This window comes from Crocodylus siamensis, chromosome 4 (genome assembly GCF_052110815.1).
Source record: "Crocodylus siamensis isolate JL-2025a chromosome 4, ASM5211081v1, whole genome shotgun sequence".
In the NCBI taxonomy this organism is placed as follows: domain Eukaryota; kingdom Metazoa; phylum Chordata; order Crocodylia; family Crocodylidae; genus Crocodylus; species Crocodylus siamensis.
In genome coordinates, this window is record NC_143398.1 from 101078317 (window position 1) to 101096657 (window position 18341).

Here is an 18341-nt window from a genome sequence, read left to right on the forward strand (position 1 = left end):
CTTAACCCTTAACTGGAAAGAACAGAAATACTACATTCCTTATACCATTAACAGCTAAAAGAGATGTAGCCTCCTCCTTCTGGAGCAGCAAGAAGTGAACTCCATGCCCGCTCCTGCTGTGAAACTTGATTGGCCATGAATCCATCTCAGTGGCAAACATGAATTTTCTATGTGGCTAAGCATTTGCTACCAAAAGGATTGTATGTACTGTTATAGAATTGTTGTTATTTTGCCTGGCTTCTTATTTTAAAGGATGATTATTGTTAATGACGGTCTAAGCCAAGTCTGGGAGTCTTACTGGCCAATCCAGTAAGAAATGTTATGCAACTGCTGGATATTCTAATGAAAATCCCACAGCACCAAGAATGGGCGATGTGAATATTAAACTGACCATATCTGCCTGCAAGTACACATCCATAACATATCCTGTTACAGTCTGGTGCCATTTTGCAAGGAACCTTCTTGGGGTTCCTTGGCAGTCAAAAACTATCCTTCCGAGTTTTACAGCAGAGCACTGGTCATTGTTTTGATGCATGCAGTGATGTGCCCATAATTCTGTATTAAATATGAGAATAATTGCATTCAATTTCTGTTCGTGCAAATTATCTGTGGAATTGGACTCTTGATAAACTGCCATTGTGGCTCTCTTAAGCATGCAGAATTGGGCATGTTTGGCATCAAACAAATGTATTACTCATTCTAGCACATCTTCCATACATATAGCGAGTGACACTGGCAAACATGGTTAAACTCATGCTTTCCTTTCAGTTGAAAGGCAAATAACCAAGTGATTTTGTAGCTGACACCCAGGTAACTTCATGGCCAGCAAAGTGCACCAATACATGGCACATTCCCCAAAGTTGCATGTCAGACCTTCAGATATCCTGCCCTTCCTGGCCTCTCATGGGAATCCCATCCTGTCCTAACCCCTGGAATATTGAGTTCTAACCTACAATGCTTCGAGATTAGGTACAGCTGAGGTAGTGCATCATTTTTATCTCAGTGCCATTTTGAGTTGTTAATTATTATGATAGCTGGAGACTGGTGTCCAGAGCTGGCATTTGGGGCTGGAGGAGATCTCAATTTCAAAATGGACTGAGGACTATCATAGCCTGAGAAAATGAGAATTTGGTTATGATACACAGGAAGATGGTAGTGAATTGCATGGTAATGCAATTCCCTTAGTCTTCGCTTCAGAACGACGAGACCCTTAGTCTCAGGAAGATGGCAGTGAATTGCATGGTAGGTAGTGCTGATCTCAGTAAAGACAGGTGCCTAAAAACAGGTCATCATGAGCATGTTTATTAGAGAAATGGAATCTGATTTGATTCCAAGTGGCATTTGATGCCAAGTGGCATTTGATTGTGTTTTAATACACAAACTATTCTTGCTTTTTATCATGAATATATGGATTTAACTCTCATGATATGCTTTTTCTTATTATTTCGCAATATTGTGCCTGTGGGCTTTGCATGGAATGTAAGTTTTACCAACAAAACTTTGCAGTCAAGTTATCTAAGGCTTTCTTCTCATACTGTTTCACAAATATAAGAGAGTCAGATCTGGTTAATATTTGAGTATTCACAGAAAGTTTAGGTGCAACAGGAAGCATGCTCTTCTTTCTGAACCAACACTGAACCACTTCCCAGCTGTGAAATAAGGAAGCACTTTGCTTTGGAAATACCATCTTTTGGATGAGGCAGGAAACTGAGGCTCTGCCCATTCGTGGTTATTAAAGATCTCATGGGTTTAAAGATCTCAGCATCTCCCAAGAGTAAGTGGACACAGGTTTCCTGGACATTTGCCAGTTTGGGCAATTTGTATTTTTTTCCAGATAGATTCCTTATAGACTCTCTTTTAGACATACCGTTATGCCATTTATGCCCTAAATGTCACACTATGCAACAGCTACCACACATCACTCCACAAATGGCTGAACGCTGGTGGTGAATGTAAATACTCTGTATAGCATGTATAGTACTTTGGGATCCTTTGGGATGAAAGGGCTATACAAAGTATATGTAAAATAAAGTATTGTAACTCTGTAAAGTTTGGGATTGTGGCACAGAATGTTAAAATGCATAGAACAGTGATTCTCAGGTAGGGTGCCACAGCACCCTGGGGTGCCTTGAGATCCTTTCAAAGGTGCCACAGTTTGCCATGTAATGTTAACATAACACTGTTCAGTGTGCAAGCATGATTTACATAATAAGCTCTGAGATTTCAAATAGGAATCCATAGTGTTAAAAACATTCTGACCTGTTCTGTTCTTTCTGAGTTCTTTGCAACAGAAGATTTACTCAGTTTTTCTGTAGTCAAAAAACTAGTGAAAACTAAGAGTTGGCATTTTCCGAGGGGTGCCTCAAGTCTAAAAAAGGTTGAGAACCACTGGCATACAAGATCCTTATTTAGACTACAGGTGACTAAAATTCCTGAACCAGTAAACGGTTTTGCCCTATTATGCTATATGGCATATTCATTTTTGGTGACAAGCTACTACAAACATCTTCAGGAAGCACTTTAAGAGCTTCTTATTTAGGCAGGCATTTAGCAAGCAAGGATCAGTCGGGATATGGGATATCATGTAGGAAGTTTTTATGTCTTATTTTAATATTCTATCTGCTTTATGAGTGATTTTCTTTTTTATGGCAAGTTGCCCTAAGTCTTTGTCGGGAAGGGTGTGAAATGATGGCAGAATGTGGCCCTGTAAGAGAATGATAATGTAATACTTTACACTACTTACTTAGACTGGCCTCTAGTTCCAAGTCTTCTTGTTGTTAATTGTGGAAATTGTTGCCTTATTATCTGTAAATAAATAGAGAAACATGTTAACAAGTCTGAAAAGCCTACGCAATAAGACTGCACTTTTAATTTAGTCTGGGGAAAAGAAAAGGAGTTGTAAAATACGTACAGTAGAAATCTGATCACTAGCCCATTATGTATATGCGTATGTATATGTTTTTCTCTTGGACTCAAGAAAAAATGATAAATAAAAGTCAGAACAATTCCACTGATTTCTATCAACTTAAAGCTTTTCTGAATTTACAGTGGGGTGAAATGTGCTTAATTGAACTCAAGGGATAATACTGTCTTTACGCTGAATGAGAACTGCCCCTAGAATCGGGCCTACACTTAAAGTTACTTATATGTGTGTTTGCTGGATCAGTTGGCTTCATTCTGCTTGACAAAGACACTAATCACTGGAAAATGTTCTCAGTATCTTGCTCAATGTACATTTTTAGAGGTGAATTGTGGGTTGTTGGGGTTCTTTTAGCATTTAAGTAATTTTTGGTTATGGAACATTAATATGTGGGCAGCATCCCAATTATCCTAATATCTGGAAGAAGGGTTTTTTTGGAATATAGTAATACTTTAAGACCCCCATGCCTCTGTAACTACACACCCTCTTTTCTAAGAAATGTGGCCTGGCAAGATTTTGTTCTTAAATAAAAGCCACATATCCATTAGATAAGGTTCATAGTTGCAATTATAGAGGTAGCATAATATTCAACTTAGTCTGGATGGAAAACAACAGTGTCCCAAGAACACAAAGCTAAAGCAAAGAACCTAAACTCTGATTTATGCTGAAGAGACAATAAAAAGGACTGGTAACATAAACAACATATCAGTGCCAGCAACATTCAGGGCTCTGAATTAATGAAGGTCTAAGAGCAGATTAAGCCTTCAATAATGCAGACTCCTCAGCACCTTCCAGGATTGAACTCAGTTTGCAGTATCACATGAAGCTTGATAGGAAGGAAGGCGGCAGGCCTTCACAATTAATTTGCAGGAAGAATTTGTTCCTTTATTTTACTCATGGACATTTTTAGTGGTAATCATTCCATTTTCCACCCTAGTTTATTGTTGAATTTTCCCCATACTGACAAGAGCCAAGAAAAATTAATTGAAGACACAGATGAAAGGAAGGAAACAGCTGTTCAAACACAAGAAAAATGTCAATTAAAAATGAATTAAATAATACAGACTTTTTCCATGAAGTCATTTGGTTAAAACTGATATCAGCAGCAAATATCTAATTGGAGAGATGACTGAAAGTTTTGGAACGTACATTTGCATCAAGGGGGGGGTCTATAAATAAAGTCATTGCAGCATTGCATATTTGGTTGCTTCTTCACAAATGAAACCTACCAATAATTCTTCTGTTTGCAACAGGTGACCGACCCATGCTTGTTTCTGAAAGCCTCGCATAATTCGGCATATGTCAAAAAAAAAAAGAAATGCTGCATATGCACAGAGTTGCTAGTTTGTTCGGCTTTAATTTCTGGAGCAAAACTTCAGCAAACAGTAAAACACTTTTGTGGAGCTGTGAAAGTTCAGCCTCGCTGTTTGATAAATGAGCAGACAGGCAAGCAGCCCTTCTTTCTTTTTTTGTATGGATTCAATGAAGCCTGCCTAAAGAACACCACATGCTGTTCCAGCTACTGATCTAACATTCCGCAACATCTCAGCCTTCCAAATTCCCTTTAATTACACATTAATCCCACCCCTCTCTCTTTCAGTTTCTGCAGACAGGGTTGGGGGCTCCACAGGGCTGTGGGAAAAAGGCAGTGTTGAAGAACTACTTTCTGGGGATGCTTTTTTTTTGTTTTGTTTTGTTTTGGTAGTGGTGGTTGTAATTCACAATGTATCATTCTGCTCCCAAAGTTGGATATTACACCGGTAGATTCAAAAGCAAACATGAACGTTCAGTGTTACTTTTACCCTAATTTTCTGCCGGAACAATAAAAATGGGATTTACTTTCCAAGTGTGTCAAGCAGTGATGAAGTGTTACAATGCCCGGTGCAAACGTTACCTGATGAACCAGAAGCTGTGGGGGTTTTTGGTGACTCAAATAACTCAGCCATTTTTATGTGATCCAGCCAGGGAGATCAGGAAAACAAGAAAAGGGTAGCTGATCACTGCATTCATTTGTTTTTAAACCCAGCATACGTTTCACACGTTAAACTGTAAAATAAATTCCTTGCTGAAGTGTGCACGTTACTTTTAACAAGATTCTGTTTTGATCATTTTTTTTTTAAAACAGCATAAATTGAAAGGAAAAAACCCAGGATTCTTCTATCTGTGTGTGTGCGTGTCTGTGCATGTGTGTGTGTTTGTGGGAGAGCAAAAGAGATAAGTGTGTAAAATTTTCAAGTGAAACAATTTTTGAAAAAAAAAATGACAGTTAATTACAAGGTTTATGGTGGAAAATAACTCTTTCCTCGTTCTAGAGGACAGCTTTATATTCATAGACAGTAATTTCCTTGCCTGTAGGTAGGAAGTGAGGTCAAGTAGGCTGAGGAGAGGCTCACTACGTGTTGAAACGAATGGGAAAAGCAGACAAATCTCATTCATGATTTTAAAGTTCACTTCTATTTCTGAAAAGAGACTGGAAAAAGCAGTATTGGGGGGCATCATGTTTACTAGCTTTCAAACATGACAAAGAAAAAATACTTTTTCTTCCTTGCTGTCAGAACTGGAAATTCAACTTAGGAATTCCCACTAATGAAAGGTCCATCAGGCCACAATGACATATTTGGGGACTCTTTGGGGGACAAGATTTGACCCTGCAATTTGAACCTAATTAATAACTCTGAATAAATTCTAGCTCTGAATAAAGTAGAAGCAGGAGTAAATTAAAAAATAACGTGCTGGGTAAAGTCCGCGCCGCGCTGGAATCAGTGAGTCGTCTGGTATTTAACAAGGACAGGATATCATCCCATATGTCCTGGTAGTGAATGAATATGAATATGAGTATTTATAGAGTGATCTACTGAGTAAAGTGGTGTTAAGTTTTATATTGTCAATGACTAATGACAAAAATCTCATTTTAAATTACACTACAATTTGGGAGCATGCTTTAAGTTTATTTTGTAAGACAGAGGGAGCCCAGGACAGTCACGGGGAGATAATTTGTGCTCTCCATCTCAGAAACCCAGAGCTCTTCTCCTTTCCTTTCTTCATTAATAAACATGACTTGGCCTAGTGTTGGTCTTTCCCTCTTCCCTTGTTGCTAGCTTTTACATGAGCCACTTAAAAAATCTCTCCCACCTTTTTGTATAATATCAGCAATCACATTGTCACAACCTGATGCCCCTGTAGCAACTGCCCAGGACTTAGATAAAAGAAAGGCCAGGTTAATTATATTTTAAAGCTACTTCTAGCAGACAAGGTTCTTTGGATAAAAATGGTATCTTTTAGTAGACCAACTCCTTAAACCAACACAGCTACAACCTAATAAAGCTACATCTATATATTTTTCTTTTTTTATGTCTCTATTTGTTCAGCTCTTTTGACGTTGATCCTGTAATGCAGTTTTCTGTAAACAGGCAGAAACTCTATGCTGTGTTTTAATATTATGAGAGAAAAGGCAGGAGAGGACCCTACTGCAAGTATATGTGGGAGATGACCTTTGATCTCCAAAGTTATGGGGGGGCCTCAGATATAATAAAGAGGGCCTCCCTTCAAATCATCTCTCCTATTTGAGGTTAAACAGCTTAGGGAGAATGTACCAAATATATTCATAATCATTAGAGCTAAAAGTTTTTAATCCAGTGATCCTAGAGGAGTTTGCCTATAATAATCCAAATTAAATATTCAGTTAACTTTTTATTCTACTATTTTAAGAGTTACCAAAATATAGCTGAGTCACCTACATATCAATGCAACATTACAAAAGTGTTATGAACAGTAATATAAATATTCTACCCCTGCAGCAACATATATAGTACTCTACATTTGACATACAAGCATGAGGTATGGATAGAAGATGACATGTAAGCAGTCACTGGCTGCACCGTTACACGATTTGTAATTTATAATTTCATCTCTTGCCACATGTCCCTCAGCAATATGAGACTCAAATGCAACCACAGTCTTTTTTATCTTTAAAATTAGAACTGTATTGTGCATTCTACCTTCAAGCCCTGCACCAGAGGCCACCATTCCTTATCCCATTCACCACTGAGCTGTGAACATTACACTTTCCAATTATGCCACTTAAATTCTTCCATGGTATGGGATTCAAAAAGCCAGCTCAGGCCCCTGTCTTCATGCTTACAAATAATGATGGAAGAGACCAGTGATCTCTGTAAGCTTTTGAAGACTTTATAACTTTTTTGTATGTTAAAGTCTTGGATTTTGCAAAACTTTTCCAAGAAGGATTTTCCCTCTTATTTAAACTGTTATATTTAAAGGTTAAATTTAATGAATTGTGCTAAATGGAAGTCTCTGCTATGCTTCATAATTTTCCTCACTTCTTATTTGAAAACAATTCTTTCGGTGCACCTCATACTATCAAGAGTACATGATATACATGTAAAAATAAAACAAAACAATCTATAGCAGCCCAGAACCTGAAATCTCCTAGAACAACAACAAAAATTCCAACTACTAAAATTCATACATCTGTTTTAAGAATTCATGATTTTCAAGTAGGTTCTAACTACAGAAGAAGAAATTCTCTCACCCTCCTGCCTTCAGGTCTATCTCTATTACTCCAGCAGGCCCCAACATTCGTCTATCATTGATGAGCTGTGTTTCCTCTTGTACCCCTCAGATTTCTATTAGTGTATCATGAGCACTTTCTTAGCTTGTATGAGATGCAGAAAGAATTGTGTCTTACACCTCAATCTTTAAGATAATTACCTCTATAGGTTTGGTCTCAAGCAACTCCACTAGGGTAATCGCTCTCTTCCTCTTGACTGTGGGGGTTGGCCTGCTCCCACCCAGCTGTGTTCTCTTTACTACCCATCACTGTTAAAATAAGGAATAATTCATACTACTGATACCTTCAACTTTATGCATTAAAGGTGGGATTTTCAAGTGTGTTCAGTCTTGACTTAACTGTAGGAATTGAAGCCATCTGGAGTTTTCCCAACAACTCTGCTACTGAGTGCTTCTTGCAAATCTCACCTACAGCAGCCAAAGTCACATATTAACTTTGTGCTGCATGGTGCCTTTAGACTCCAGTTAGAGGGTGGCATGAAGATGCATTGCCCCAAGGACAGCAAAAGGAGGGCTTTGTCTCTCAATGGCACCCCACCGAGGCGCCACTCCTATAGAGCTCCCCTTTTCTACCAGTGGGAAGGAGCGTGATAAATCAGCTTAATATAAAATCACACTCCCCCCTCCCCCTAAGCCATCCAGATCTCCCAGTCAGTGTGGAGCAGGAGAGGAGGCATGACTGTGGCTACTATCTACCCCCTCATGGGTGGAATGAGAAAGAGCATTGGTGATTACTAGGGGCATCTTTACATATACCTTTTGCCCCACGATGTGCCAGAGATCCGCCACTTATACTCCTGGCCCTGGAGTCAGGCTAATTTGTGCTAGCTTGTGCCATTGTCTTAAGTCTAGATAAGGGGAGCTCAACCCCCTAGTCTATGGGCCAGATCCAGCCTGTGGCACCATGTCATCTGGCCCATGGGGACCCTGACAGGTCTGGAAATCTGGTGACAGGGGAACGGTGCCACTGCTTCCCTTCTGCCAAATGTCCAGACTCATGGGAAGCCCTAGGCCCTACGTGCTGGATTAGATGCCCTAACTCAGTGGGTAGGGACTGGGTGGGGGGTGTCAGGCCCCAGGGCCCAATCCTTGTGTGGGGGGCTAGGAGGAGGGGGAGTGCCAGGGTCCAGTACTGGTGCCAGGCCCCCAGGGCCCAATCTCAGCGTGTACTGCCAGGGACCATGACTCAGTTCTGGCATATGCAGCTCTATTTGGCCAGTGGCCTGGCCCCAGGCCACTCATCTGCCCTGCAGGGCCAAAAGGTTGAGTACCACTGGTCTAGGTCTTTGCTTCCAGGTTTGATATGTTTCATCTGACACTGTAGCAAAGCACACTCATACCCCCTCTACTCACTGGGCCATAAGTGACTGGTGCCTCTTGAATCTGGGGGAAGCCACTGACCCCATCAGGGGGTGCACCAGCATCAGTGTCAGCCATCGGGGGGCCACCGGCCCCATCAGGGGGGCACGTGCATCCCTGTGCACCCCCTACCAGTCACCTATGCACTGGGCTCAGTTCTGATAATTGCCTGTATGCTGCTCTTTTTGAGCAAGACAGTCATAAATGCAGCAGATTCAGATCTTTGTCATCCCCCCTGCCACCACCCATCAAAGTGGACATAAATGTAGAAAAGAGACTAGAGCCTTTGCAAAATCCCTTGTTGCCAGAACAGCATCTGGGAACTGTGGGCAGCAAGGAGTAAAATTAAGCAGTCTAGAGGTTACTCTGCTTGATGCCATGACCTTAGCCAGGAGCCAAAGGCATGGCATTACAAGTTTAGTATCTGAGGTCCAATCATTCCCTTCTCCAGAAAAAACTGCAAGTGAAGACAGTGATTCCCCATAAACTCTGACATTCTTGTCCCTGTTTGCTCCACCATTTCCCCAGTGCAAGGTAAAGGACAAGAGAAATAGATGAGTCTGTGAGAGGGAACAGGACCTCAACTATGCAGATCCTAAATGGATCCACGGAGCAGAAGACTCCTCACACACCCTGCAGCCCCTCCCTGTCCCACAATAACATAGCTTGCTCTTATGCTATATTACCACTGACTCATCCGAAGAGCTTGGTCTTGCACTCATTCCAACCAGTAGAAAGCTTTGCACAGATTTCAGCTTGCACTGGATCAGGAGCTATCATGTAGGGATCAGGGTTACCCTGGGGAAGTTAAAGCTTGTCTGACTGGCACTGATATCCATGACAAGCTGCTACAGTTATTAGATTCCACATACACAGACCACATCCTTAGGTTTAAAAAAGGTAAACTGGCATGGTTTATGTAAGTACCCCAAGTAAAATAAGCGACATTGGCAAAAGCATGTTTACAGCAGTTTAACTGTGTCTGCACAGGGGCTTTTGCCAAGCATAGAAAAAAAAAATTACTCTCTCCCAACATTACTGCACCAGCAAAAGTTTCCAATAGCAGAGCTGACCTGAAAATTCTGTATACCTGCACCCATTTTCAAAGGTGGTGTCTAATTCTCATTCACATCAATGCATATGATATAACTTTGCTGGCACACAGGGATTTTGAAGTGTACAAAAATGTAGATCTACATTCAGGCCCTATTCTGCTCCTTGAAGAGGTTTGAGGATGACATTTTTTTCATTCTTCTAATTTAGGATTGCCTGGTTCTTTCTTTAAGATTTTAAAATATTTATTTACTGCCACCTGCCAAAGGTGCAGCCACATGGTGTCAAACAAGGCAACTATAAAAGGGTGTATATAACTGCCAGGATGCAATAGTATTGCAGGAGAAACACCAGGAGGGAGTGTAAACTCACCATGAGATTGCAGAGTTCCCCTCCACACCATGGGAGACATTCAGGATCTCAGAGGTGAGCTTGCACTGGATGATAAAGTTAAAACAGAAAAACGGGGTGGGAGGGAGGGAGAGGGAGATTACATCTTCAAGAGGAGGGATTAAGAGAATGAGGAGCACACAGGGTCACAAAAGAAACAAAAAGAAAGGAAGTTGGTACATTAGAGCCCACTATAGGCTGTGGGAGAAAAAGGGAATGAGAAGTCTAGAGTGAGGCACAAAGGTGAAGCTACTGGTAACTTTCTATCAGTGGCTGCACACCTCCAGTACAAAGCAATACTTCCACAAGCTGATTTACTGTTTTAGGAATGTAGGAAATATTTGGGCATAATTTTAAAATTAAATATTTTAATTTTCAGGTTTCTTTTTTAAGTGATGCCATCAGAAAGTATTCTGTTATCTGCAGCCCAAAGTCTTTTTTTCTTAACATGAAGTCCTTTTTTCTTATCTCTAGTTATCGTAAATGCCTCCCAACTGGCTGCATGGACCAATGTAACCAGTACAACTCTATCCCAGAGTAAAATCCTGCCCCCCGGTATTCAGTAGGACTTTTGTTCTTAAGTGCAATGAGGTAACAGTTTCATCCTTTGATATTATACTTTCTGATGCTAAGTAGTAGACCAATGTTTGTCGATCCTTAGTTATTGCTTAGCTAAGTTATATGGGGACATTTTTTGAAAGTGTCTTTCCAAAAAAAAAAAGTGTGTGTGTGTGTGTGTGTGTATGCGCATGCATGTGTGTATGTGATGGGTAATCGCCATGCAGTAAAATCCTAGATTGTAATTTTCATGTCTTAGGGATCAAATTAAACTCTAGGAAGTCACTACGCATATACAAGCTGCAAAGAGATTTGCCTACACTATGATTTTATTGTCTGTTAGTTACCATATGAAATACCTTTTTCTTACTGTGAGTGTACCACCAGGCTGCATATAGACATTCAGGGAGGTTAGGGGGAGGTTAGATTGAGTTAAAAATGGCCACCTGATCTAAGGTAAGATGGGTGGGCTACTGGTGGGGGGTGGATATTGGGGGAGCAAGCAGGCTCTGAGGGATGGGGGAGTCTATGGGGGAATCAGGGGAGCGGGCATGGTCTGCAGGGGAGATCAGGAGACAGGCTGGGTCCATGGGAGGGACTGGAGGGGACAGGAGGTATCTCTGGCAGGGACTGGGGGACTGAGAGGCAGGTGGGGTCCATGGTAGGGCTGAAGGGGCTGGGAGCTCTCCTCCCCACCTCCCAGGACCAGGGGCTATTTTTAGTCCTCTGATGCCCAGACAAATAACACCCTGCTGCCCCTCCCTCCCACCCTGACTTACTTGCTCAGCTCCTAGCACTGATGAATGCCAGTAAAATCGGCACTGGGAGTGGATTGTGGGATGGGAGGTTTAGTGCACTGGTGCAGGTGGGGGGGGGTGGAGGGACTAAAAATAGCTTGACGCCAGGGAAGGGGTAGGAAAAGTTCAGCGGCTGCGACCAGTGATTAGGCTTTCTCAGCCCTGGGGCTATGCTGGGAACTGTGCAGAAATTCAGAACAGTTAGATTGGTTTAAAAATGACCAACCTGAACTAAGCTGAGTGTGCTTTAAAGGTAGGATTCATTTAAAAAGGGTTGGCAATTTTTACACTAATCTAACTGTCCTGAACTTCTGTACAATTTGCATTTAGATCCATCTAAGTAGCATAAGAAACACACCCAGACAAACTAAGTTAGATTGGGGGGCCATTTTTAATCTGATCTAACCTTCCCATGACCTACCCAAGTGCCTGTATGGAGCCACAGCGATATGGGGGGCCTGCCTCCATTTTCAGAAGTCCTTAAGTCACTTGAGGGAAAAGTCCCTTTGGGGATTATCTGAGTTATACCTCCTACTGCAGCTCATTTCCTCCAAGCCCTTATTACTTTTCTTACTTTTTTGGGAACTCCCTTCATTTTTATCCATCTTGTGCACATACGTCATTTAAAACAGGCTATAAAACCATTCCTGAGCTGAAGCCCTGTACACTAAGTCTCGGTCTGTTGCAAACAGTTCTGGTCAACATATCCCTGAAAAGGCATTTATAAATGAAATCTTAAGAGCACTTGTTAATTCAGTGCTCCTCTTTCAATTAAGAAGAAATATCTGAATAAGTAATAATATGTTATTGCACATTTTAAAGTACCGAGCTCTCTATCTCTAACTAAAAACTACCAGTGTTTAAAAGAGGAAAAAAAAGCAGGAGGGAAAATGTTTAACATTGCCCACAAAGTTAAAGTTCAAAGATGAATCATAAATTCAATGAGATTCACTCAAAGGCTGTCTATAATTTCGCTAAAAAAGATTTCACAGAACAACCAACCTCTTTTTCTTGAGTAGATGACAGCTGCAGTTCACTTCATCAGTCCCAATAAGGGCAAAAGTGTCTGGGGTTTCTGTTCCACAAGCTAAATGTGGAAGCCCTCAAATGGCACCTACTATACTGCACTGGGAAGACAGCTCTACCTCCAAGGCATTTATGGCACATGTGCTTCAAAAATTGTTACTTTTTCAGTGGTCATACTACTCTAGCTCAATCTGTTCGTGCTCTTTGTGACATGCCCATGCTGTGAGAGAAGTTCACTGCAGAGCAAAATTTAGTACTGCTGCACAATTAATATTGTGATTAGCCTTCAGACTAATTACCTGAAGCTTGATGCTTGTAAAAAAAACCAAACAAATATCTGGTAAACTTCCAAATATGTCTTATCAAAAATACAAGATTTGAAGGTCTTGGGCATGAATAACTTCCAGTTTTAAGCAAAATCTCTCTCATTTTCCACATAAAGGGAAATCAAGAAATACCAGGAACTTTTTGTAACGATCCAAGTTAGTGAGAACACCTTAGATAAACAACGGTAGTGAAACTCAGTGCTGAAGCACAGAACTAAGAAATTTACAGATCACAAATATACGGTACGGGTAAAATTTAGTCTCTCAAGCAGGCCAACAAGACCTATTCACTGCTTTAGTCCCACTTACCCCCTTTTGTGACTAATGGGCCTGGTTCCACTCTGATTCCTGCAGGTGTAAATCAGGAGTAACTTTACTGAAGTCAACAGTCATTTGAACATTTGTGCAGTATTAAATGTACACGTGTGTCCCCACTAGGCAGTTTTATGACCTGAATTAAGCCCTTTATTTTTAACCCTTAAAAATTATTATAATGGTAACAACAGCATTGAAGTGTAAGAAAACTTGTTTTACTCTCTCTTGTATTTGGTCTCCATGATGCCAAAACCATAAATGATGACACTATGAAGCAAGATAGATGACACCAACAGGCAGGTAATAAAAACAGGTTTTTAAAAGCCTTATGAAGGGTAATCATGGTGAGAAATGATTCTTTTACCTGTTGGATATTTTAATATGCTTAGCGTTTTTCCTGAAATCATAATACACAAATATTTCTTTCATGTATCATCCTAAGTGGAAAGGATGGTTCTCCCTATTTTAGGGCTTTTTATCCTCTCCCCTCCCCTCCCCCCCCACCCAACTTTTAGGTAGTCAAACCTCAACTGACCTAGGTTAAAACACAAAGCATATTATTGCTGTTTAGACTCACCTTCCCAAAGCTGGCCGCATTAACAGGCTGTGTGTCGTTTTTCTCACAGAAATCCAAGTAATGCATGTAGAGAGCGCTTCGAGGAATGCAAACTCCTTCTGCAATCTCATAGTTCTCCTCCAGCCTTAAAAAGCAAATTCCAAACAAAGAAAACTGCAAATATGTTGGCTGTCCTGTTTTGGAGGCAGCATGCAAACCTGCACATTTAAAGGGCAAACTATCTGACCTCTGCTTTTCTGCTAAACTCTGAGTTTTTTACTGACACCTCAACCTTCCAATTCACCCCATTCATCCATTTCATTTACCTGTTATAACCTGTCTGATATGTTGATTGCAAGTTCTTGTGGACAGAGACTGGCTTGTATGGATAAATCCACACCATGCAGCACAGACATACCTTTTGTTTCTGTCTAGTACTGTACATAACACAAGGAGGCCCTGATCCCTTAGGGAAGTTCCTAAGTGCTATTTTGAAAATGAATAGGAATCTATCACAGCTTAAATGCATACCCGAACTGTATAACTACAGAGGTTACTGAGACAGCATTCTTAAATGCTTTAGGTGCTTTAGGCTAGGGTCAACGCTGGTAGCATGACACCTTGAAAATATTTTCACTTGTCTTCATTTGCTTGATTCTTCACATAAAGAAGTAGGTGCAGCCAACAGAATTTTTTTTGGATAAATATAAGGATGTACATGGCTCCAGTTTTGTTTAATAACTTCTTCCAGCTGCTAATTTGCAACATAGCCTAAGAGTAATGTATGGACTGAATGTAATATTAAAATATCATCCTGCTCTATCTCAGAGAAAGTGATAGCTTCTGTGCAATGTATTTCATTTTAAACATGCATATAGGATATACTTACATTCTTTACCTTTAAAATTTGAGAGTCCCCACACGGATTTTGTGAGATAATGTTCTTTTGAAAGGGTATTTTCTGATTGTTGCACTCTCTCAAATAAGACAGCACCCTAATTCAGGATGTTACTTAAGGACATGCCTAACTCTAAATCAGCAATCAGTCCGTGGCGCTACTCACATTCTTATAGATAGGTAGGTGCATATATTCTTTGTTGAATGGGGGCAGAAAGCGTATGCTACATTTTGTTAATTACATTGCCAGAATCAACATGCACTTGGGAAACCTGGTTTTTTATTTTTTGTTTTAAACAAACACAGCCCATTAATTGGCAACCTGTAAAAGTTCAGATCTCTCCAAATAGCTAACTGCTCTGTTTCATTAAATTTTTCATCACCTTCCCTCCATTTCAGCTATCATGATCATTTGTGATTGCAAACTATTTTAATAAGATATCCGTCAGATGAATGGAATTGGTTTGTATGGGCAACATCTATTCTTCCTTGGTTTCTACAGGAATATCATCACGGCATCTTTCCCTAAATTCATAGACCTTTAACAAAACCTCTTTTCAAAACCCAGAGAGTTCGTTTGTATACCATAGCTGCTAATTGGAATGTCAGGTTTCCTGACCAAGGCAAGAGTGAAAGAAAAGTAGTTAATTATTTCTGTTCATATCTGATGAATTTTTCTCTTTTTCTCTTCTCTTTCACAGAGAGTCATTAGTCTGATACTGAACAATGCTCCATTATACCTGAACTTTTTTTTTAATGATCAAAAAACCCATCTTGCTCTATTTCTTTTATTTTCCTGTCTTTTATTTAACAACTTTATCATATTTTGAATTCAGCTTCACCCTACAGTATTGTGGAAAGATAATGAACTCAATCTGCTACCTAACAAATCATTATCAGAAATAATATATATACTTTTTAAAAGCGTCCTAATAAAGCTACGTGAAATCCAGTAGTTCACAATGAAAGCTTTGTATTACTCATAGTATTACAATAAAAACCCTAATCATTTTTTCAGGAAAGAATTTTATCTGCCCTTATTACTGTTTTCCTCCTTATACTTACAGACTTCTAAATTAGAAGGGACAATTCTGTACCTGAATCATGCCCGTAAATGTTAACTATTACAGAATTTATTTTTTAAAACTTTGAGGCAACAGAATATTGCTATTTACTATTCTGAATTACATAAAGGATTAAGTTGTGTGTGATGCAATCATAATGCATATATTAAGACTAAAAAGATCTATTCTGATAAACCTTCTCATTTTCCTCTTTCTGGCTGTCTTTATGGACCTTGTAGAATATAAAAATTAGCTGACCTTAATTCAGCATGCTGTTATTTATTTGTACTCTGGTAACACCCATTATGTCAGTCAGCCTCTGTACACAAAAGCAAGAGACGGCAACCTCTGTCCTAAAGAATTTGCAAACTAAAAAGCAAGACAGAAAGACAAAAAATGCAACTTGACAGAAGTCTTAGTTTCCAACTTTTTATTGGGTTAAATAATTGAGAGAGAATCAAGACTATTTTGACAACAATGGGTCTAGCAGAAAGCAAGTTTTCAGGTAATAAATAAGGCATACAGGAATATAGACTACCACAGGATACTGAATATTCTTATGTTCATATCATTAAAATAAGATTCAACCCTGATTAAATCTTCTGAAGTGTTCTGGTATGCTCTGGTGTGCTGTAGCAGAATATTGCTAAAGCCTTGCATTCTCCTTTTTGTCATCAACAAAACGAAGAAAAAAATATTTCTAGGAAAAGACTGACAATCCAGGCTGCCAGTCACTGAAAACTCCTTTGGCATCCTTTCCTTCCTGTATTTATTGTTTAAATGTTATTGCCTCTAGAGAACTGGGCCTGTACCCCCATTAAATGCCAGGGGCCTGATCTTTGCCACAGACAAACCCATGTATCCTGTATGTTTTCTATTCTTTTACAACATGCAAATATGGAGGAAAAACAAACCACGCAATGCAGTTTACACATTTCCATTCTATCTTTCTTTCTGCCCTCTTGTCAGAAACATAATTAAGTGGGACGACATGTGCCCAACAGAGAAGGGGCATTAGTATGGCCACCTCCCTTCCAGAGTCTTTGCTACAGCATGCACGGCCCTGCACTGCCTGGCCACAAGAGTGGGGCAGCCCCAGCCCCATGCTTAGTAGAGTATCTGGGGGAGAAGGGGTGGAATGAGCACCCTCCCCCACCACCAGGGAGCTTTGCCACAGGAGGCAGAGCCCTGTACTGGCGGGGGAGGAAGGAGCCAACAGGGCACCAGAAGCATCCCTCAGGAAACCCGTGCTACTACCCGTCCCACAGGGACAGCAGCCCAAGTCCACGCTGCTGCAACAGCAGCCAGGGCAGTAGCAGCTGCCCCTCAAGGAGAGCTGGGAAGGTAAGACTCCTCTTCCCCTCCCCTCTTCCTGCCCTCCCCTTCACTGGTCAGCATAATTCCTCTTATCCCTCCCCACCTCTGGCTCAGGAGTTGAAAAAGCTGGCAACACCTCTGCCTCTGATACATTTGCCTTCTTCTCTTTCCTTTCTCCTGCGTTTCACCTCCACCACTCATTCTCCTTCATTACATATGATAGCCGATATTACTCTCTCACATCCAGTAAAGATCCAGCTTTACTCTGTCAAGCACTGCCAGACAGCAGAGCTCACAGTGGTCCTCCCAGCTGTAAAATCCACGTGAACATGATGCCACACAATAATGTGCCCCAGACACCTGATTAAAAATGTGTATCACCATTTATCTCGCTCTTCAATCTAGCCAGGGGGGAGTGGCCCAGGTTTACACTGAGCTCTGCCAAGCAGAATACTGTTGCAGAATGGCAAAGCCAAGACACAGGCAGGCAAAAGCTGACAAATAACTGCAAGCAGCTAAACTAGTGGATGAGATTTGTTCTGGGTTTGTAGAGCAGGTAGAAAAATGGGGTCCTGGTCCATAACTAGAGCTTCTGGGTACTACCACAATACCTAGAACTTCTTAAAACAGTATACATCGATATAATTGTACCATGCAAGTTTAGGACTTCACAACCCTCTGCTCAAGAGGGTGTGATTTTATGCAGTCTATGAAATCCACTAGTACTTGTACTAGTCCAAGCGACCCCACTTTCTGCTCAGTAGCCAAAAATTGCTGCACTAAGACTTAAAGCATTTAAGGCTGTAGTCCAAGACAACAGAAAAACTCCAAACTACTATTGTATGACACAGGTGCTGAACTGAAAAGCTCTGATACAAGGGGGCATCAATATATAAGCAAGCTAAATTGTTCTGTGTTGTGCCAGGGGGAAAAAAATCACTTTTGGAAAACAGAAAAAGTGGCTTTGTCTATTTCTGTTTCTTCACATATTTTTTGTGGTCTCTATATTTTTTGAGGGGAGTATTGAGTGGAGGGAATCACGTGCTCCAAGAGTAAAAGGGAAAATGTGTGCGCTACATAAATATGGAGGAAACATAATGCAACGTGTAGGTAGCAGGAAGCAGATGCACTGGCAAGGGGGACAGACTGAGTGATGTAATAAGCCTTTTTCATTTC

General features: G+C 40.6%; 1 protein-coding gene across 2 annotated transcripts in view; it reads right to left on the bottom strand.

The window, feature by feature from the left end:
- RFX4 (regulatory factor X4) overlaps positions 1-18341 on the bottom strand; it is a 126590-nt gene that overhangs the window by 63886 nt on the left and 44363 nt on the right. For both annotated transcript variants that reach the window (XM_090041091.1, XM_090041090.1), the window contains exons 4-5: positions 13909-14032; positions 2744-2805 (exon numbers count right to left, since the gene is read on the bottom strand). In XM_090041091.1, the coding sequence (XP_089897217.1) occupies positions 2744-2805; positions 13909-14032 (186 nt within the window). The remainder of the gene's footprint in view (positions 1-2743; positions 2806-13908; positions 14033-18341) is intronic.